The sequence below is a fragment of the Xiphophorus maculatus genome, chromosome 6 (assembly GCF_002775205.1).
Source record: "Xiphophorus maculatus strain JP 163 A chromosome 6, X_maculatus-5.0-male, whole genome shotgun sequence".
NCBI lineage: Eukaryota > Metazoa > Chordata > Actinopteri > Cyprinodontiformes > Poeciliidae > Xiphophorus > Xiphophorus maculatus.
The window spans coordinates 22,873,867-22,897,474 of NC_036448.1; the positions used below are offsets into that span (position 1 = coordinate 22,873,867).

Below are 23,608 nucleotides of genomic sequence, written 5' to 3' on the forward strand. Positions count from 1 at the left end.
GCTCAGCTGATCAACATTTCCAAACAGTGTTTGCTCATTTCTGCTGGAAACGTTGAAATTGCAGCTCTGAGGAGGAGCTGTGCCTCGAAGGCGGGGCTAGGTCCACCCAGGCGTTTTGCACAGCTTAATGGTTGCCCTGGAGATTAAAGGATTTCTCAAACCTGCATAAAAGAATCAAAACAACACTCCAGGTACGTTTTTGAGGAGGGAATAAAATTCTAACATAACATAAAGCTCAAAAACGTAAATTTTTACACAACACTGGCCCTTTAATTAAATCTCTCAGGTGGGAGTTGAGTTAGGCTTTTCTGTCTTCTAAAATACTTCGGATCAACAAACTGTTTTCTAAATTCACTTAAAATAACCAAATGTATTTCTCACAAAATTATTTCACTTGTTAAGCGACATGATCGCAGTGATCGATAACGGGGATGGAAAATGTGATCCTGGTTAAAACTGATTCAGAAATCCAGGCGTTTGACGGCGGCTTGCAGGACTTTACGAAGTTTTTGTCGCAAAAACATCAGATCAAAGATCTAAAATCAACATTTCCAGCTTTTTGGAAAACAGCCCAACATACATTAGAACAGCAATGACGGAAAAACACAAATCCTGAATTTCTGAATGCACACTAGCTCCTTCATTTCTTTCCATTTAATAAGATGTAAAGAAAAAAAATATAAATCTCATTTAGATGATTTTATTATCTTTTGAGGGATTATATCTAATTTCTAATCAGAAGCAAACTTTCTGATTAAATAAATAAATAATTTTAAATCTAAATCTGCCATATTTACTTTAGATTCAAACTGTATGTTAATTAAGCAGCTAAAAATATGTTTATTATTTTCTTTAACATGGCAGAAACAGTCTTCGCTCCGGGTCAACCAACGGAAAACCTTTAATCTTTTACAAAACAACTTATTGAAATAAAAAATTAACTGAGAAATAAATACTAACATATCTGAATGTTTAATGTCACAAAAAGCACATAAATAATTCAATATTATTTCATGAAGCAACTGTCAGGGACAATTGTCATGAATAAAATTAAACATTTTCCATCCTGGGAAAACTAAATTTAGGGTTTTTACATTTAAATTGAATTATTTGATGTTTTTTTACAACACAAATGTGTTAGATGTGTACAAAAGTATATTTTTAAAAGGAAAATAAAAACGCCACCAGTCATCTTCATCTTTTGTCAAAGGAAACAATCGGATCAACCTGGAGGAAAAACAATCCCATAATGCACTGGAAAGGTGAAGCAAAACCATCACAAATGATATTATGACATATAGAAGTGAACCTAGTGGAAACAGCGTTAGTCTGATTTAAAAGCAGCTCAAATGGAAAAACATCCAACCTGTAAAATCTGTCAGACGTTTTTTACTAGAGCAACTTTTAGATGAACAAACGATCAAAACACCCAAATCTGATGAGTTTTAGGATCCCAACTGTGGTTTTGCATGATTATTAATCAATTTATAATGATCTATACTTATTCAATAATACTTCAGAATACACGTTAAGAATAAAAAATAATGTGTGGTTATGAAAAATGGATCAAATTAAAAGTTTAATGTAATAAATTTACTTGAATAATATTCTACTTTATTAAGTGGCTCTGTAGTTTGGGAACTAGCTTTGGTATTAGCTGCTAGCCTAAACTAGATGTGCAATTCTGCAAGGTTTTGTATTGATCGGATACTAAAGTAAATACAGAGTCACCAATACTGATATCAATATTGATATGTTTTATTATTTAAGTTTTATATATCATCAACCTCCAGACCGTGAGGTGTTTTTGTGGATTTTCCTTTAAATTATGTTGTTACAACACATTAACATGATAAATAGAAAAACAAAAGTTTGCAAAAAAGTGCAAAAAATTACCAATTGAGAGCAAATCTAAACGAGATATTTTTGAGATGGCATTCAGAAAGTACAATACAAAAATAAAAAAAAATTCAAGATGGATTCTGAGACTAAAGTATCAATTTTACCACATTAGTATCGACATGATGCTGATACCAACTTCAGCATGATTAAAATTTTGGATTTATTCACACACCTCTCAGCTAAACCCAATTCAAAAGGAAAAGTTGAATGAAAACTGATTTATTCCCTTTAACATTTCGTCTTCATAATTAGCATCAACACATGAGTGACAAGGTCAAAGGTTAATAGTTTGTTTGTTGTTAGTGGTTTGTAGCACATGCACAACATACAAAGTGAGTAATAAAGTTATGAAATAAGTTGTTATGTTAATGTTAAAATCCACAAATGTCAACTTCCCAAAAACACCTTTAATATGTGAATGAGAGCAGGGCCGGCCCAAGCATTTTTGGGGCCCAAAGCAGATTTTCATTTGGGTCCCCCATACAACACAACAGCAGATGTTTTATCATTCCTAAGCTACTCTAACATACCTGCTGTCATCAGCATCATTTTGTAACTAGCTTACATCATACCAGTGTTATTATGTAGCAATCTAAAATAAACAATTTGAATTTTGAAATGCAGGGTGGTATTTAAGTGTGCCATATTATTTTAGTTATTTGAAAGTAATATAAGTAGATAAAAACTATATTTACAGTAAACAACATAAGAAGTTTAATATTTTATATTTCTCGAACAGCAGGAAGGTATTTACCTATTATATAACAACTATAAAGAAATAATGTGAAAGTGTTTGTTTTGTATTATTTTTGTATGTTGATGCGTTTCCATTGACCACATAACAGCAAAAATTGGAATTACAAAAATAAATGTGCAAAAAGCAAATAAAAAAAAGTCATTTTTCGAAATTGGAGTGTTTCACAAAAGTGCGATGGGAAGACTTTTTTCCACATCACACGAGTCACATGACCAACAACCGGCTGTTACTACTGGCGGAAAAGACGAAGAAGACGATAGGAAGTGGTGGGAGGATGACGGCACAGCATGTTTTTTAACAAACTTATTCACGGGAGATTTTTTTAATTTATGTTTTAATAGAAACAAAAATTGTGTTTTTTCAACATCAGCAGAATATCAACAAGGTCTTGTGCACATTTGTAATGGAAACGCAGCTCCTATTACTTCACACACACACATATAAAAGAAAATAAAAATAATAACATATATAGAGAGATATATCTATCTATATATAGATACATCTCTATATATCTCTCTCTCTATATATAGATATATAGAGATATATCTATATATAGATATATCTCTATATATTTATATATATATATATATATATATATATCTATATATAAATATATAAAATGCTAGCTTGGTGCTCTTGGGGGCCCCGTGGTGCTTGGGAGACCAAAGTAGCCGCTTAGAGATGTGGTATGTAACTTTTATAGAAAAGGATGCTTCTTTTTACATATTTGTTAAAACTATCATTATTTGTTAAAACTATCATTATGGAAAGAGGTCTTATACTGTGACAGTATAAGACAAATAATCTGTGAAAAAAAGGAGGGTCTTATCGCTGTCAATCACTCTTGTTTGCTCTCTGCTATGCTAAAGCTGGTTCACTCCAACATAGCCTTTGTCACAGATGCAAAGGCTAGTTAGCATAGCTACCGATAACAGTGGATAAAGGTCTTTTCTGTAACAGTAGGTTGATTTTCCACCATTGGTACATGGGGTTGATTGACAACGCTAAGACCCGCCTCGTGGCTCTGATTGGTTGTTTTTGACCGGCAATTTTGCAGGCCACGATAGGAGAAGACATTGATTTTTTCACAGATTATCTGTCTCACAATCAGAGGCGGGCAGTAAGTAGCCACATTTACTCAAGCATATTTATTTGAGTAACTTTTTGGAAAAAAAATGTACTTTTTAATTTTATTATGAAGTACTTCTACTCTTACTTGAGTAAATTTCTGGATTTTCTACCCATTGAATGACAGACACCTGCAGTTTTTATAAAGATTTCTTAAGAAACTGGTTTGGAAACATTTTCTTTTGCCTGATTTTGTTATTTTTTGTTACTTATATGAATTATTGTCATTTTTGTCCTTAAAATACCAAAATTTCCACTTCACTTTATATTTTGGTCAAACTAATGATGTAATTTTAAAATATTAAATGACTGATAATTTGATGAGTTACTCAGTACTTCAGTAGAGTTTTTACTAAATACTTTTTTATTCTTGAGTAATTTCTCGGACAGCTACTTTTTACTTTTACTTGAGGAAAAAATAGTATATCTATTCTTACTTGAGTACATGTTTTGGATACTCTGCCCACCTCTGCTGTTTTTTTCCTGCCTATTTAAAAGTTACTAACTGCAGCTTTAACTTGCTTATGCTTTGGGCCGGCTCTGAATGAGAACAGAGGCTGTTTTACATCCTAAGTGCAGAAAGTGTGAATAAGTTTCATCTGAATATTAATACTGTAACAAACAGAATGGGGTTGTAGTGGAATTTGTGCGACTGATATTTAATGGACAACAACATGCAAAACCAGCAGTCGGGTCCCACAGAGATAAACAGAGCATGCATCACCACGAAGGAGCAGAACCAACACAGGCATGGCACAACGTGTCGACCGCGCCGATGGCTTCACACGCTGCTGACCTGTGAAGCATGCATTCATGAGGAGAGGGCATGTGGAGGAGGTGAAAGGTCCGCGAGCCCGGTGAACCCACCGCCACAGGACAAGGGAGAAGAAGAAGAACAGAAGGAGGAGGAAGAGGAACTTACATCATGGAGACAAGCAGAATTAGAGTCCCCAAGGAGTTGTTAGTATGACAGTGTGGTTCTGGATCAGCGGACAGGAAAGAGGAGGGACAGAGCGAGCCGAGAGAGGAGGAAGAGGAGGAAACGGGGGAGAGGAAGGGAAGATATAGAGCAGGAAATGTTATTTTATAAAACTGAGCAACGGAAAAGAAGGATTTGCAAATTGAAAGCAGACATAGGGTGGCGAGTTGCAGCCTCCAGATCACAGAGCAGTTAAACAAACCTGGAATAAAAGCAGCAGAAGAAACAGCTAACTTCCATGTCAGTGAGTTTTGAAAATCCTGTAGCTTCCTTCCAGTTAAGTGAATTTTTATTTATGTTTTTCAATATAAAAATCTGAAAAGTGTGGTGCGCATTTGATATTTAGCCTCTTTTACTTGGATAACTTAAAATTCATTCTGATTACTTTCAGAAGACCGGCTGAAATGATTAATTGTGATTAATCGCCAGCTAAATTGGTGATCGATTAATTGTTAACTAGAGTATACACACTCTAAAAGGTAATTTGCTGGAAGAACAACACACTCAAAGCAGCATGTAAGCCAAAAATCTGAAAAAATATATATACATACATTTTACAACCCTTAGTCTGTAAATATGTTCCACCTGAACTCCTCAAGTGACAGTTTTAGCTTCATCTGGTTCAAATACTGTAAAACATTCCAACATCAATGTCAACTTATTTATAAATTGACCAAACATACTTGGTAAGAGTTTGTGTTTTTGCAGTGTAGTTGTGATTAGCTTCGTTTATAAACTTTATTTCACAATCTTTTGGTTGAGGTGTTACCATTTTTTGGATAATTATTCCTTCTGGTTTTGGAGGGATTTTTGCTCCAACATTTTTTTTAACTTTTGGACAGTTATTATGACGTGTAACCATGGCAACAAGGTGTTGTTTTTACAACTGGGAGCATCTGATTAGCAGTTGTAATCAACTGCTAAGCGTGACAGTCATGAGACCATCATGTAGCAGCACTCTTCAGTCAGAAGCATCTTCAGTTCCGCAGCAACACTGACTGCTACTGGAGATCTATCACCATACACAACAACTCTTTAAGGATACAACATTTAATTTTTTTTATAGGGTAAAGTATTTCTGCAATAAATTGATAAACATTAACAGTTTATTTTTAAATTATGTATATTTATTGCAGATATATTTTCTCTGAACGGCTGAAGCTCTGATTTGATCAAGCCACTCAAAGCACAACTGCTTATGCATTCTGGTTAAGGATTTAATTGGATTCAGTGATATTTGTAGGGCTGGGCGATGTGGCTCTCTTTCATATCAGATGTGATTTTTATCTATTTTTTTCTTACTTTCTTTTCTAAAAAACAAATTACAAACAGAAAATGTTTTCAAAAATGGGTTTTATTTCACTCATCTGTTCTGAAATGTTTCAAAAGTTATAAGGATTTAATGTGACCAGCTCAGTTTTTAATTTGAAATAGATTAAGTCATATCCACAATTGTTCCAAAGTGCTGCTACTAGTAAGAATTTAATGGTAATATGTTAGAAAATGAAGTATTTCCTTATTTGCAAGACTTATAATAAAGTATGATTTTATAAGATCTGCAACATTCCTCATTTTAATTTTATGCTATTTTTATTGTTGAAGTTCTCATAAAATTTCCATTTTATTCTCCTAATATTACAGAATTATTCTTGTGATATTATGACTTTGTTGCAAGTAAAAGAAAAAATAACTGTAGTTTGCTGGGCAATATGGCTGAAAACAATGTCCCGATATAACCATTTCGATATCGATGAATGTATATATTTATAATTATTGATACATTTTATATATATATATATATATACTGTATATATATATCTGAAATTCTGCCAAACTGGTGGCATGATCTTTCCTGTTTTATCCACAGTTTTCACTCAAAGCTGTTGTTTTTTTCATTTTTCAGCAGTTATGATGGAACTTTAAACTGCTGCTGTTACTCACCAAGTTGTTGCTAGGTAACCACAGAATGAGCGAGTTGCTAGGTAACCAAAGAGTGAGTGAGTTAGTTAGCTGATTCCACCAATATTGCTTAGCTGGATGTGAGAGAGATTGAGCTGTTAAAATCTTTCCTCTGCCTACATCCCCCAGAATGCTGTGCGGGGAGTTCAGAGAATATTCTATATATTGAACATTTGATCAGATGTATTATCTATTGATAATGATTATGTGTCCACTGCAATATATATTGTTACTGATTTATTGTCCAGCTCTATCTGGCCCTAATAGAATTTACCTGAGTTCAAAGTTCAAGTAAATAGAAGCTCTAAAACAAGATGGCCGCCCTGGGCATCACTCTAAATCCTAGAAACACAAGGAATTTATCTTCCAAAAGTTAAATATTAAAATATCAAATAATCAATAAAATAATAACATTGAATTATCGCCCAGCCCTAAAAGATTGATTAATAATTTCACTCTTAAGCTGTAAGTCTGTGCAATATTGACGCACAGCTCCAGTTATCAGCAAAGTGAAGCGTATTTCAGTAAAAGTCGGAGGCCAGAAGACAGACTACAAGCAGAAGGAAGATACAGAGAGAAGAAGAAACTCCCAGCATGCAGCAGAGGAGAGAGGCTCAGTGTTTCTGAGGAGAGCTAAATGTTTTAACATTACCATCGCATCAGTCAGTGTTTTCAATCTGAGAGAAAAAAAAAATCAACATTTTAGTTCATGTTGTTATCTGGACTACGACTGAAAACTTGTTTGTCTTCAAAGGGAATCCGAGGCAATGATGTCAGTGTGTCATAAAACATGGCCGCCAGATCAATTGCATGATGAAGCGCTGAATCCAGGGCGTCTGTATATTTACCTCCATACATCCAGACTGTCCTCTGTCCGTCTCCGCCGTCCGGACGGCGTCCCTGCCGTGGCCGCCCTGCCCGCCCGCCTGCAGGCGCCGCTCCTCCCTGAAGCTCTGCTCCTGCAGCTTCTTGTTCAGGATACGCGCCGCATTTTCAGCCAGCGTGTATCCCGGTGGCGCGGACAGGTCCTGCCGGATGCTGACCACCTCTGGGTTCCTGTCGCCCTGCGTCTCCACGATCAGCTGCACCGGGCTGGGTGACCGTCCCCTGATGGCGCCGCCATGAGCCGGGCTGGGCTCTGCGGTGGCGGGCGGCGTCGGCCGGGAGCGGCTTGGGGATTTGTTGAACTTCTCGAAGACGACCGGCGTGTGGTCAATGATGTTGAAGAGGCTGGAGAGGCCGTCGTTGATGGTGGTGTGGACAGGGCTGTCCCGGGTGGTGGTGGAGCGCGCCCACGCCGACTCACTGTTGCCCTTCTGGGGGGTGGAGGGCATGGCGGTGGGGCTGTCATGACAACAAGAACAAGTAATTATTGCGATAAATGATAATGTAGTTTTGAGACCATATTCAAATGATAGTTTGGTGAGTTCTTCCTATTTTGATCTTCTTTCAGCTTTTTTAGGGCCTCTTGTCACTTTAAATCCATATAAGCTGCTGCTGGCCACGCCGCCAAATCAACATTTACACTCGCAAGTAAAATTGGCTGCAAAAGATGTGCAATTATGCAACCGTACATCTTTGAAAGCCAGAACTGGAGCCTCCTGCACAACCAACAAGAATGTAGCAAGCGCTTTCTGGGTGGTAAGTCAACAACAAAACACTTGTCTTTTCCAGCAGCCATTGTACAGCACAGACAAAACCAGCTGACCAAATAAGCTGGAGTTGCACTTGGGTTGCTAGGAAACAGGCTAGGCTTCTGGGGTTGCTAGGTAACGTGCAGTGCCCTCTGATTTGTGACATTACATTCCAGAGGTTTTTGAAACCTCTCATCTTCCAGGAACCAAAAAACATTAATTTATTGCCATAAAGCAGCTGCGTGGTTTCTTAAAGTGCTTAGGTTGTTTTTAGAAGCAGTAGAGACCCAAATGAAAGCGAAATGTGAATTTTGAATTACAGTTCCCCTTCAATCATCAGAGTGGAGATCATCCAGCTCATTTTGATTTATCATTAATTGATTAATTGCTTACGTGGCAGCACGGCTGTTGTTTGGCGGCTCGTTCTTCCCGGACGTGGATGGCTTGCGCTGCAACTTTGGGGAGCCGTATTTGGGCGAGCAGCACGGTCGCTCGAACTTGCTTTGCACCACCGGCGAGTACTGCACCTTCCTCGTGCCGCGCGACGGAGACGAGATGGGCGTGCCGCCACCTTTCGGGGTGAGGCAGCGGTGGGGGCTGCTGGTCAGGTTCCGCAGCAGGTCCGTCTGCAGGCCGACGCTGATGGTCTGGGTCGTCTGGGTTCCTCGCGTGGTGAAACCGTTGGTCTGGCAGGCGGTGTCGCGCACCGCCAGCCCCGGCGGCGATCGAATGGCATTGCGGACGGAGATGGCCACCTCCTTCATGTCGTCGCTCAGGTTTTTCTCAAGCTGCAGCTCCATAGAAGAGGCGTAACCCACAGTGGAGCAGATGGGGGACGGACTGGGAGACGTCCGGAGTCCGCCGCCCTCCAGGAGACACGGCCACCGCGGATCGCTGAACACCTCGTCTGATCCCCCGGCCTCTCCGCCCAGCCGCTGTTTGCTACCCTTTAGTGCTGAAACAATTCATCAGATTAGTAGACACAAATCGATTGTTGAAATAATCAGCAAATAATTTTGTAATCAATTAATTATGAGTGTGCAGGAATTAATTTATTTTGTTTAGCCAACAAGTTGTTTCTTCAGACATTTATTGGCATGTAAAGTTTGGTAACACTGCTCTTGGCAGTTGGTGGTTACCATAGCAACCAGTAACTGACAGCTCCTCCCCCTTTTGTCTGTTGCCGTCGGTAACTGTGTATTAGAATCAGCTCTGTGTTTTCTTTAGAATTATATCTGCCAGTTCAACTAGTACTTTTTTAAAATTAACATTAAAAAGTTATTTTTGTAAAACAAGTCCATGTGTCTTTCTGAAAAGTTACTTGTAAGTCAGTTTTGTTTTATTTCAAGTGTATTAAGATATTTGTACTAGAAACTAGACAAAAATACTTGGTTACATTTTGTGCTTTTGCAGTGTCGTCCCACTAATTATAGCAATAAACTATAATATTGTTGTTTTGAAACGATTATCGAACGATGCAGTGCAAAAACAAAATGTTATCGAGTACTTTTGGATAACTTTCTATCAAAAATATCTTAGTATCTTGTTGTTTGTCTTTATTTCTGTTACTCTTCCTCTGTCCAGTTTAAATATTCAACTTGCTGAACCTGTAAAAAAAACATCTTATCTTGTCTTAGTAACTGGCGTATACAGAGGCTTCTGTTGAAAGAACAACACATTCAGAGTCGTAATTAACCTAAACTGTAAAAATATATAAATTATGAATTTAATATGAAAAAGCAACCTTAATTGGCATAATTCTAATTTCACTCAGTTCAAATTCTGTTAAAAGAAAATCTCCTATTAAGTAGGGCTGAAATGATTCATCAGATTAATCATGATGAATCAATTGTTGAAATAATCTATTTCAGTAATCGATTAATTGGTGCACCCCTAGTAAAAAATATTTTTATAATAGTTACATACATCAGAATAATTGATAACTAAAACAATCATTAGTTGCAGCCTCAATACCTTTGGAATAAAGCAGATCCGGGTCCTGGGTCGTGGTACGGTCCGCTGCCCCCGCTCTGGTCGGACTGTGAAGGATGGGAACCCCGTAGTGCTCCACTCCGACCCCGGCCCCGGGGCCCCTGAGCGGGGACTTGTGGCAGTGCTCGGGGCTGCTCAGGGTGCTGGTGGTCAGGGTGGCACTGGTGGTCAGGAACCAGGAGGCTGGCGGAAACGGGTCGGACCCGGCCTCCCCCTCCAGAACCGACCGTGGGCCGGGGAAGCCCCAGCCCTTGTTGCTGAACTCCTCGATGTACTTGAGGTCGTCCGGAGAGAGCGGCGGCGTGACGTCGTCTCGGTCGGGGCCGCCGGGGCGTGACTTGTCGGGGAGGAATGGCGAGCTGTCCATCAGCCGCTGGAAGTCGCTCATGGAGCAAACAGACTTGGCTCTGAACATAAAACACATCAAAAGCAATAAATTAAACCCTGAGCAAGTAATAAACCATCACAGTAGGGTAAGAACTAGTTAAATGTACTTAATTACATTTACATGAGTAACTCATTTGAAAAAAATAACTTCTAGTAGTATTTCTACTACGCTGTACTTTTCTATTTTAACTTTGTCTGTAATAATTTTGTAAACACCTGTGCCAGGGAAACAAATTTGTATCATTCTTGAACTGAGGTCAGGGCCACACATGATGAATTCAGGGGCCGCAAATGGCCCCCAGGCCACACTTTGGACACTCCTGGGCTACGGGCTATTTAGAACATGTTCATTAAATTTTTTTGAATAAAATCATTCTAAGATAATGAGATTTTAGTCTGCTCAGTTATGCCTATTTTGATCTCCTTTTATCTGTTTTAGGGCATTTTATTGCTTTTAATTCAAATAGTTACTTCTGGCCCCACCCCCCAACTCAACATTTACACTCACACAAAAATGGTTGCAAAGAGATTAAACAACGGTACGTCGTTGAAAAGCAGAAGCATTTTCTTAGAAATTCGTTTTAATCTCTTTTATTTATTAATTTTATTAATTATTTCCATTCATTACAATTGCTTGTTATATTTTTGCCCTTTGAGATCTAAAGATATAAAGGGCATTATAAAAATATTTTTATTATTATTATTATGACCAAATGTTCTGGAACTCCACTTGGGTTGCTAGGTGACGAGTGGAGTTCCGCTTGGGTTGCTAGGTAACGGGCTGGGCTTCTCTGGGGTTACAAGGTAAGATTTGTGACATTACATTCCGAAAGCTTTTGAAACGGCTTGTTTTATAGACATGACAAAACATTTCATATAATCCTGAAAAACCATGAACTCATCTCCTTTCCATCCCCACTCAGGATGATAAATGATCTTAACACAACCCGTTTCGTTCTATCCTTCTTTCTTTCTTTTTTTTGTAAACCAAATGAACCCTTCGTAATATTTCAAACTTGGCTGAATTATTTATAATCATAGCAGTGTGCATCTCTATCCTGCTTAAAAAGAAAACCCCAAATAAAAGCCACCAGGGACAAACTGTGTGTCACTTCTAGTAAAAGCAAACAGAATCAACACAAAGTGTCCCAAGGGGCCGTCGTGGAGGAAGGAGTGAGAGAAATGCAGTAAAAGCCTGGAAACGACAACCAGTCAGGCTGAATGGGGTTTGACTTTAACTCCTACCTGAGGAGACTTCCACCTTCCCTCATCTCCTCTTCTGGGTATCCAGGAGCGCCGTCACCCTCTGAAATCTCATTCAGAGCCTGAAACAACAGATGTAACTCTGTTTACACCCAGCAGGGGAGGCCAAACATCGGCAAGAATCCCAGAGCTGAAGTTACTCTGCGGCCATATTGTATTAGAAACTTAAAACAAAATAATTATGCTGTGATTTTTTTTAATGCACTCTAACAATTTAAACAAGTTTTATGTTAATGAAACAAAGTGGCAGTTTTGTTGTCTTAGTAAAATGAAGACAGTTTTATAGACTTTTGGATATTTTCTTTAATTTATTTGGTCTAGAAAAGATATTTTTCCAGCAACAAACCCTTCTGTTATTACCCAGTAACACCAAGAATTGATGTTAACTGAGCAGGAATAAAAGCTGGATTTTTGTTACTAAAAACTGGGTGGTCAAAGTGGAACTACAATTGTCACAATAATAAATTTTGCTTTGTGCCCATAGTTACTGAGATAAAGATATTGTGATTTTAATGTGACAGACGTAACTTAATAAACTACGTTTATTAGCGTGGAAGGCTAATAAACTTAAATTATGTAAAAAAAAACAACAAAAAAAACAACACACTGCAACTGGAAGACATTTTAAATATCCAAAATAAAACACAACATTTAAAAACATTAAATAAAATGGAAACACAACTGAAATCATGAATAAAATGATTGATGTACAGAGTTATCTCCTTGAATCAAGACCTAAATGTAAAACCCAATCAATAACTTTATAAAATGTTAAAATATAAAAAAAATAAAAATATGTATTTATGTATATATGTACGTTTATGCAAAACCCAGTAAAAATTAAAATTTATAAAATTTAAATATGTTTAAAATATTTATACATTTTTTATACAAATTACAAAAAAATAACTTATTAAATATAGAAGTATACATGCCACGTATTAATTTTAATTTCTTTTATGTACGTGGCCCACACCTTTATGAAAATCATCTTGTGAGGGATTGGGTAATACTTTTATATTACCGTACGTTACCTTCAGTGTAAAATTGACATGCTAACCTCGTTCATGCAGGGGAACCTCTTCTCGCTCTCCAGTCGGCAGGGCGGCGGGACCTCCAGGCCACTGAGGGGGTCCAGAGACAGCGCATCCAGGAACAGGTTCTCCGTCGGGCCCTTCAGCCTCACGGCGGCCCCCTTCTCTCCCAGCAACGCCTCCGAGTCTGAGTGGGAGCGCGTGGGGGGTGCAGGCACTGGAGTGGACGAACAGGGGGACGGAGGAGCGTGAGGGGAGCGCGGGACGCTGCACGGGCTTTCCTGAGGTGAAAACACTCCTCTGTGGGCTAAGCTGCCATCTCTGATGTCGGGGCCTTCGCCTCGCCTGCTGTTCAGTTCCCTTTGCATCTGAACGATTAAAGATAAACACACACATCAAAATAACTCATCGTACCCTCTCTTGATTCTCCATGAAGAAAAGTTTAAAGATGGAGAAGTACTGCCAGTTTTTGCTGGAATTAACTAGTGATTATTCTGATCGATTAATCTTTGATTATTCCGATGATTAATTGAATAAAAAAACGGTACAACCTGCATATTTTTCATTTCAGCCTTTTTTTTTTACACAATATTAGAAATGCATTAAAAGACACAAATAAATAATTACATTAATTTTTAAAATAAGAAAATAAACATTTTATTGCCCAAAATGCAATAACAGTGTTCCTACAAACAAATGCTTGATCATATGTAGCAAATGATGCATCTGCAGGTAAAAAATATTTCTGACATCAACATTTGAAAATCTCAACCCTTTCAGTTTGACTAAACATAAATACAGTGCAAGGACAACCTGCTGATCATTTTATAGATTAACCAATTAATAATTGGACAGCAGAAAGTGATTTCTAAGAGTTTTTTTAAATTATTTTTTACACAGAATTTGAACCAGCTGAAGCCAAAGCTATGCCACTTGAGCATTTCTAGATAAAATATATTTACAGATAAACATATATATGTTTTTGTTTTTGTACATTTTTGACTTAATTACTGCTCTGAGTCTGTTGCTCTTTCATCAAATGGTCTTTTTTGACTTTGTATATTCCATATTAATCAATTACTAAAGGAGTTGAGAATTATTTCAATAATCGATTAATCATGATTAATTCGATTAATCACTTCAGTGCTAAGTTTATGCAAATGTTTCTCCTACAAAAATTGCCATGTCCCAAATCTATAATCTGCTCAACTCATTAATTCAAAAGAAACAAACAAAGAATTGATTAATCAAGATTAATCAAGATTAATCGTTTCAGTCCTGGTTCTTTGCGATGTGAATTTTGCTAATTAATTTTGCGATGGTGCTGTATCTCCGATATATTGTGTAGCCCTACAGTGTGGCATCAGGTGGGCTTTAAAATCTTTTAAACCCTCAAGATTACTTGACTTAAAATCTGGATTATTTATAATTGCATTAAAGAAATAAATTATGGCAATAATTTCAAACTTGACAGTCATGATACTCTGTTAATAACTACTAAAAATGTTATATTATTAATAATAATATGTTCTGGTTTGTCATCTTTCAGTTTGTATAAGGATACTTTTACAGTTAAAACCTTTGTTATGTGTGAAAGCTCTAATAAACATTTATTTCCCGTCATTTTTTCCACTGGCTGCCCTGTCGATTTTTATTATCTCTCTCTATGAACCATATAAAACACAGCGCTGCTTTAAATTAACACCGTGGGCTGTGGCCACATAAATACAACTATTGATGCTTTAAGTAAATAGACTCCATTTTTTTCTAATTTATTGATGTAATAAGAGTCCCTTAGTAACATCAGGGTTAAGAAAGAAGAGCCGGCTTATTTGAGCATCTTTAGGCTAGCTTTAGTAACACATTGCTGAATAATGTATCTGCCTTTACTGCTTCATATCTACATTCATTGGTGCATCAGCATCTTTTTTTAGCCGTGTTAAGAGAGCTGTTTTTCCTGTCCCCTGCTTTAGATGATAATAGTCTCACAGTGCTATCATGGTAATGATGCTCATTCTTCTGCTTTTTGCTTTGACCAGCAGCCACAAAACGAAGAGCGAAGCATCCGGTGAAACTGAGGGAAAAAGTAAATCCATTATTCAGTGACCCTCGGAAGCTGCTTTAACCACAGCAGGGATGATATTCAATCTGAGAGCTTTGTCTTTGCTTCTCCTCTCAGATTAATACAATCATTTGTGATCAGCTGAGACAAAGTCAAAGACTTCAAGATTTGATTTGGTCTCATCTGTAAGGCTTGAAAATGTTTCTATATTTCATCATCTTCATTTTAAAAATCTCTCTGAGATGTTCTGATTAATATAAGATCCTATGTTCAGAGTCCCTCAGTCCTTTTCATGTCAAATTATTTTTTAATTATGTAGAGGGATTGGAAATAAATATAAATCCTGGAAAAAACATTCAGGTTTCATATTTAGTACAAGATACATAGATGGATGGATGGATGGATGGATGAAAGGATAGATGAATGGATGGATGGATGGATCCATGAAAGGATGGATGGATGGATAAACAAATTGATAAACGGATGGATGGATGGATGGTTAATGGATGGATGGATAAACGGATGTATGGATGGATGGACAAACGGATGGATGGATGGATGGATGGATAAACGGATGGATGGATAAACGGATGGATGGATGGATGATGGATGGATGGATGTATGGATGATGGATGGATAAACAGATGTATGGATGGATGATGGATGGATGGATGTATGGATGATGGATGGATAAACGGATGGATGGATGGATGATGGATGGATGGATGTATGGATGATGGATGGATAAACAGATGTATGGATGGATGATGGATGGATGGATGGATGTATGGATGATGGATGGATAAACAGATGTATGGATAAATGGATGGATGGATAAACGGATGGATAAACAGATGGATGGATGGATGGATGGATGGATGGATGGATGCTGAGTTAATGTGTTTAGATCTTTAACCATCTGTATGTCTGAATGAAACCCGTTGCCATGGCGACGGGACAGTAACGAGGATCTTCCTGCTGCCGTTCAGTGAACTGAACTTACTGAACCAGCAGAGCTGCATCTTCTACAGTAACATCCAGAGTTCTCTCTTAAATTCTGGATGTTTCTCTCACTTGGTTAGACTTCGGTCCAGAACTGGGTCAGTCCCAGCGACTCTCACCCGGTCCATCTTCCAGCGGAGTTCCCTCATGCTGCCGTCCCACTCCTGGCGCTCCCGGTCATAGCGCTCCTGGAGCTCCGCCCTCTCGCGGCTCCACCTCTTCTCTCCGTGCTGCAGCCTCCAGCGCAGGTCCAGAGACTCGCTGTGGCTCTGGGCCAGCAGGCGCCGGTGCTCCTCGCGCTCCTGGGTCAGGGCCCACTCCGCCTCTCCTCCAGGCGGCTCCTCTTCGCCTCCCTGAGCTTCACCTCGCACCTTTTCACCTGCCTCCTCCTCCAGCTGCTCAGACCAAACACACAGACAACTGGGGTAGATTTTAAGAAATATGACACCTGAGACAGGAAGATGTGTGGCTAAAGAACAGAGAATGTTGTTTTTGTCATCAGAGTGAAGACTAAAACCAGGACTGAAATGATTAACAGTGATTAATCGATAACTTAAATAATCGTCAAACAATTTAGTAGTCCATTAATCATTAACTGACTCAAAAAAGGCCATTTTCTTGAAACAACAACATATTCTGAGCTGGAATTAAGCCAAAGCTATGCTATAACTTATATAATCATTTTAGCTTCATCTAATTCCTATTCTGTAAAAAAACCAACAACAAACAAAAAAAAATCCCCTTTTAAGTAGGACTGAATCGATAAATCAGATTAGTCATGATTAATTGATAATTTAAATAATTGCCAACTAATTTTGTAGTCAATCAAACCTCACATGGCACGGTTTTAGCTCCATCTGGTTTAGATTCTGTAAAAAAAAACACCTCCTTTAAAAAGGACTAAATCAATTAATTGGATTATTCGTGATTAATCGACTAATGAAATAATCAACTAATTTAGTAATTAATCAATCGCTAACTGATTCAAAAAAGACAATTTTGCTGAAGGAACAACATACTCAGAGCCGTAATTAAGCCAAAACTGTACAAAATAATACATTTGGCATCTAAAATAAAAAAAACTTTTTGTGTGTAAATATGTTCAATTTCAAATGGAACATCTGGTTCAGATTCTGTAAAAAAATAATCTAATTTTAACTCTGACTGAATGGATTAATTGGACTAATTGGATTAATCGTGGTTAACTGATTATTGAAATATTCAACCAGTAATTGATTAATCAGTAATTGGAGAATACAGACTCAAAAGAGGGAATTTGCTGAAAGAACAACATACAACATATTCAGAGCATATGACTTAATTTGTCATTAAGTAAAAACCGTTTTAAAAAACACATACAGTTCGCATTAAAGATAAAGAATGTGGTGTGTTGTTGAATTTTCTGCAATAGAAATATTTATTTTCTAATTTCTAAAAGGGATTGAATTGTTTATTTACATACTTTAAAGCATTTAAATACTATATGAAATAAGTTTACATGGTTAAATGAAATGTGCAGAATGTGCCAATTTTTTTATTTATTCAATTAATCGTCAGAATAACAAGTCGTGGTTGCTTTGAAGCAATCCAATTGGCTGACAGGTTTTAGCTTCGTGCTACACTGCCCCCTATGGGTGCGGCATGTTTAAAACCACTCTCAGGTGGAGCTAAAGATTTGTATGGATTAATGTGGATGAAAAGATTTATGAAACCGATCTCGTGTACAATAGTATTTTTTAAACGATGTGGCGGATATTTTTGTTTTTATAAATATATTTATACATGTGGACAAGGCCTGTGAACGGTTCCAACATGTGATGAAAGTCATGTTTGCTTTTTATTATTTTCTTTCTGCTTTTGTTCATGCTAAAAACTGGTCTTAATCTGTTCCAGGGGGAAAAAAATGCACCACAGGTTTTAGATGAAAACAACCAACGTACTGTCTGTTGGGTTGTGACTGGGCACCTCGGTTCATTTCAGACAAAACGCAAAAGCTGTTCTCTTGACTTTGTCCTATAATCCGTCTTCTCCTGAGAAAGAGAAATGTTGAATGAAGGACTCAAAGGTCCTGCAGAAATCTTCAAAGCTGCAGAACAACAAAAAAAGGGTGCAACTTCTCGTTTTTTTGTGATCTTCAGAGAGGCTTTGATCCACCAGCAGAACGGTACAAACCAGAACGAAGTGTTTCAGCGATGTGAGGAGCGTCTCAAGGCCGCTTGCATAACTTTCACAACTGTTTGCCCTGCTTATATTGCAGCTATAAAACTCTGTGAGGCTTTTCAAACAAGCCATAGGTCAAACTGGACCTTATGTTCACATCTAAACATACAGGTGAGGGGCGATTTTCATTTCCCCTCCGCTCTGCTGAGCTGCGTAATCATGATGGGTAAAAAGAACATTTCAAACAGCTTAATCAGAACGAAGCAGCCCGGAGCGAGCGAGCCGACATTATCAGATGAAACTAAGCACATTAGTTCTCAGTGCAGCCCTCAGCAACCTCTGCACTGTGGGGGGATTGAACCGTGTAAGAGCCGCGCGGATTAGAAGTGCGAGAGTTAAAAAGATAATCTTCTTCCAATAGCTCAAACCTCCTAATTGGTTCCAAAAGCTGCATTTTCCCGTTTTTTAATCAGATAAAGCTTAGAAGAGACTCCACTCTGACACGGTGAGCTTCAGATTGGATCTCCGAACGCTTTGGTCCAACGGAGAACATGTCCTCCAACTGACTGCAACTCTATAGGAGGTTGAGTTGCCGGATCGATTTAACGTGGGTTCAGTCCTTTCTGGGCTTTTCTTTCCCAACCAATTACGCAAAATTCACATTTTGAATGGTTTTTCTACTTCTACTTGGGTCTCAACTGCTTTTAAAAATAATCCAAGTGCTTAAAAAACAGCTTGCCATTTAAAAAATACCTCCAGAATGTAACGTCACAAGTCAGCAAGGCGGTTACCTAGCAACCCCAGAGAAGCCAAGCCCGTTACCTAGCAACCAGAGACAAACTCCAGGACGTTCGGTTAGCATATTTAAAACAAATAAGAAAGTAAACATTTATCGCCTAAAGCCCAATAACAGCTTTTCTTTAGAGTACGCTTGATCATTGTTTTTGGATTAACCAGTTAATAACTCGACAGCAAAAGGTGCTTCATAGAAGATTTATTTTAATTTTTTGACAGAATGTGCATTGGGTGTAGGCCTATCACAACAAACAATAAATCAATTAATCGCAAGATAAATGAATACAAGCTCATTACTTTACATTTGCATAATTTATCATTTCTCTCTCTTCCTACAAAAACTGGTCTTCATTCTGATGCATTGGTCTCAGCTAGTCCTTTTCTAAGGACAACTTTGTCTATGATTTATAAATTTAAAAGACTTTATAACTAATTTTATCTGCTGTTTCTATTGTTTTGTTTATTGATTTTGGATACTTAAAATGTCTTCCAGTGACAAATATTCATTAGAATTTAAAGTCTATTGATCTTTGCAAATGTGCACCATTACATTACTTGAAATTGGTCTCAAAACAACAATATTATCATTTATAAATGAAACTATTTTTTATAGTTGGGTGAAGCTAAAATTAGCACTTGAGAAGCAGTGGGTAGAACATATCAAGGTTTTTTTTTTATCTTAAATGCAAAATGTCCTCGGCAACAACATTTAAATCAAAATTAGGTTTATTTTTAATCATTTCAATGCAGCCTAGAAAGGCTAACGCACGCAGCATGTTCAGATTTGGCCGTCACGCCTAGAAGAGGCAACATGTTTCCTGTCCTCTAACTGTTTACTGAAAGAACAGCTTTTTTCCACCAGATTGCTGTGCTCCTTTAAAGGTGGGCGGTGAGACGCCATCTGTACCTGGGCGGCCTGGCACTTCATCTCCGTCCATTTGACCTCCCAGGCGGCCTTGTCGTTGGCGTACGCTTGCTGCAGTTGGCACCGCCTCATCTGCTCCTCCCTCAGCTCGTCTCGAAACTCCTCCAGGAGCGATCGCAGGGCCTGCAGCACTCGCCTGTTCTCACCAAACTGCAAACAGACAACCAACACTTTAATTATTTTAAAAATAAAACAGCAACATTGCACACAGGAAGCCTGAATAAATATTTAGACACAGAAGGGAACAAAATAATGCCAGAAATCCTTTGAAATCTCAGAGTTGCACTGTAATAAAAGCTGAAATATGATTTATTAGCCTTGCATGAGAACTGAGCAGCTTGGATCAGTGGTGGGTTTTGCTTGTGGTGGTCCTCCAGTGGAGAGTACTCAGTTCCTGGGAAACCAGTTATCACCTGGAGGTGTCACTACAGGCCTGCTGGCTCTGTCAGCCTTTTCAGAAAAATTTTAAATGAGCTCAGGTGCAGGAAGGCCTGAAGCTGCCATGAAAGTTTATGACCAATAATAAAGTGAAGGCTAAATTTAAATGCCTGGTAGTTTGTATTTTCCAGGCACATAAAGCCATTTTATAGCACAATCAAGTAACTATGTTACTTTCAGTTGTTATAAAATACATCAAACATGAGTTAAAAGAAATCTGACCTCTTGAAATTAGGCCTCTGTCTCTTTAAGAAGCTCCTGCTCTTTTCGGCACTCTGCCTTCAGCATGTCATCACAACAATGCTCCTCCATTAAGCTGTTTAAAACCTTCCTTAGGATTGTTGGACTGAGAATCAGCTCATATAATGAGGTCAGCAGATCTGCAGTTCCACCAGGTGTTTGCTAATTGCTGCTGCCACTAGTCTGAAGGAGCAGACTGGGGGAATAACAGGGGATTGGCTGCTTCAAACAGCAAGTCAAGACAACTTCTTTGAATGAAAATGAACGGCACTCCTGGATTGACAGCTTTCCAAACTCCAACTAATAGTGCATCAACTAGCATTGCACCTGGGTATTTCAGCTTCGCAAGCCACATTTTATTCCAAACACTTCATAAATGCTCCACAAAAAATCTGTGAATAGTAATTTTCTGCAAATAACTGAGTAACATCGCACAGAAAAATCTGTGAATGTACTACAGTTGGTGCAACATACTACAGCTTGCACACACTGTAGTTACTCAACAGAACATTGTAGGGATAAAATGGAAAACTACCCACAGGACCATGAAGTGAGATCTCAGGAAAAATCCTCTTCATGATGCGAAGAGGAAAAAAATCAAAAGCTTCTACAAAGTTAAGCACTTCAGGGTGATTAATAATGCATCCAGACTGCCTACATGTACAGGTTTTACCTTACAGATAGGTAAAATGGGCGACTGGGACCTAAAAGCAGATCTCTAGGAAAGCTGAAAAAAAAATCCTGAAAACACGTCAGCTTCTTTAAACATCAAATTTAACTGAGATTCCAGGATTTGATTTTGGTCTCAATAAGCAGAAAACTGGGTTTATCCAACATATCTGGTGCTGCTGGGTCAGAATCTGCTTACTGCAATGGTTCTCTGTAATCAGAAGCATCCAAATATTTTTTTACATAGAAATGGAGAATAAAGTACAAGTGAAGAGCGCAAAAAGCATTGATTCACCAATTTCAGAACAAGTTAAATTTTCAGGATTAAGTGCAGCCATGTTTCTAAATTGGCTTAATCCAACCCAATCTCATGACAGTTTCTTTTTTATTTAATCTGAGCTGAATATCTCATTTAAATATTTGTGACTTTAACACAGAATGAACTCTGCAGTTAAGCTTTTTTTAATTTGCAGCAACAAAACATGGATTTGTGATCTTTAGGGTGTTTTGACAACACAGCGGTAGATTTGGTTCAATTTGGGACAAAGTTGTAACATTTGTTACATTTACAGCTGGTCTGGTTCTCTTTCGCACTAAACTGAGTCAAACCAAACTCTTTGAAAAATCTGTTGCCCCACATGTCCATTTTAGCTTGCAGCTATAAGCTACGTTAGCTAAGCTAACTTTGCTAGTTCGGCAGTGACTAATATTTATCTTAATGTTACACAGAGGTGGGTAGAGTACTCAAAAACTGTAATCGAGTAATATGGACTATGTAGTTTTATTGTTTATAAGTTAGATAGGAGTTGAAAGTAGTTCTAAGCTTGTAGCTTGTTTATTGTTGTCATAGCAACTGCCTGCAAAGATGGCTGTCAGTTACAAAGTTTTAACTTTATCTCAAAAGTAGATCCCTCAGTTATATTTTTACTTTTATTTTTCTTTTGCTGGAGCAGACCCTTTATTATTTGCATTTGAATGTATTTTTGACTCTTTGTTAAAGAAATAATATAGACGAAAAGTTATACATTGTTTTAACTGACCAATTTATGTATGTATTTATTGAACTTCTGTTTAATGATTTATTCATTCTACTTTGAAGGTTGCAAGACCTTAACTCCAACACTGTCAATGTGGTTTTTCTTTATTTTTATTATAATATTGTGATATTTGTCACTGTATTAAAGATTCCAAAGGTATGTTAATGTTATTTGTTAGAAATAAAGTAAAAAAAAAGTTCACAGATGTGTGACGTCCCATGGGAACTATGTATATATATTTAATGTCCAGTGATTTAAAACGTGAGCATTGTGGCTGTAAGCGGGTCGGTACCTGTCTCTGGTGCTGCAGGTGCTGGTCAGGGGACAGCAGAGAGACGGCGGGTCCAGTTTCAGGGACGTCCTCCGGCGTTTGTGCTAAACACGGCCTGTCATCTCGTTCTGTCTCCCCCTCCGCCGTCACTCCCATCTCTGGGAAACCCTCCAGCTTCTCCAACTGGAACAGATGAGCGAGTCAGGAACAGCCGTGCTCTGATTCATGCGCTCCGTTCTGTTTTCATAGCAACACTTCCTGCCACAGATTGGCAGCTTTTCCGAACATTTACAGTGACGAAGAAGACAGGCAACCATTGTTGAGTCTGGAGGAAAACACACATGATTCATATTCTGGACATTTACACACAAGTGGACTTAGGTGGAGTAAATCTGGCAGGAATTAAACTGAGAAGGAAAGCAATACTTTCTGAAACTGTACGGTGATTATCATGCATTTCAGATAAAAAAAAACTAAAACTAAAACTACTTCAGGCCACTCTCTACATGGCAGTTATGGCTTATAGAAGCTTATAAAGGGTATCTGTAGGTTTCAGAAAGTCAAATTTAAGACATAGACATGAACTGCAAAAACACAAAATCTTACCAAGTAATTTTGGTCTAGTTTCTAGTGCAAATGTCTTAGTACTCTTGAAATAAAACAAAATTAACAAGTAATTTTTCAATAAGATATAGGAGCTTGCTGTTTTAAACCAATAACTCCTTAATATTGAATAAATAAAAGTAATAGCTCCATTGGTAGATTATCTCTCTTTTAACAAGACAATTTTCCCATGTTATAAGTGAAGCAAAAAGCCAGCTAAATTAAAAAGAAAAAAAACCTTGTTGATAAAAGACAAACACTTTGTGTTGTACCTAACTTTTTCCATTTTAAGAAGATTTTCATTTGCTAAAGGCGACCTATTATGGAAAATTCTATTTTTTTTCATATTTTTAACATTTCTATTTGGGTCT

General features: G+C 37.8%; 1 protein-coding gene across 4 annotated transcripts in view; it reads right to left on the reverse strand.

The window, feature by feature from the left end:
* The window catches only part of mtcl1 (microtubule crosslinking factor 1), a 90,666-nt gene that overhangs the window by 13,268 nt on the left and 53,790 nt on the right, over positions 1–23,608 (reverse strand). For 2 of the 4 annotated variants that reach the window (XM_023335171.1, XM_023335172.1), the window contains 8 exons: positions 22,656–22,817; positions 19,962–20,129; positions 16,219–16,494; positions 13,062–13,403; positions 11,984–12,063; positions 10,334–10,758; positions 8,753–9,314; positions 7,574–8,069 (listed from right to left, as the gene is read on the reverse strand). In XM_023335171.1, the coding sequence (XP_023190939.1) occupies positions 7,574–8,069; positions 8,753–9,314; positions 10,334–10,758; positions 11,984–12,063; positions 13,062–13,403; positions 16,219–16,494; positions 19,962–20,129; positions 22,656–22,817 (2,511 nt within the window). Of the gene's footprint in view, positions 1–4,709; positions 4,768–7,377; positions 7,403–7,573; positions 8,070–8,752; positions 9,315–10,333; positions 10,759–11,983; positions 12,064–13,061; positions 13,404–16,218; positions 16,495–19,961; positions 20,130–22,655; positions 22,818–23,608 lie in introns of all 4 variants that reach the window. The other 2 variants (XM_023335173.1, XM_023335174.1) reach the window with 2 other exon arrangements.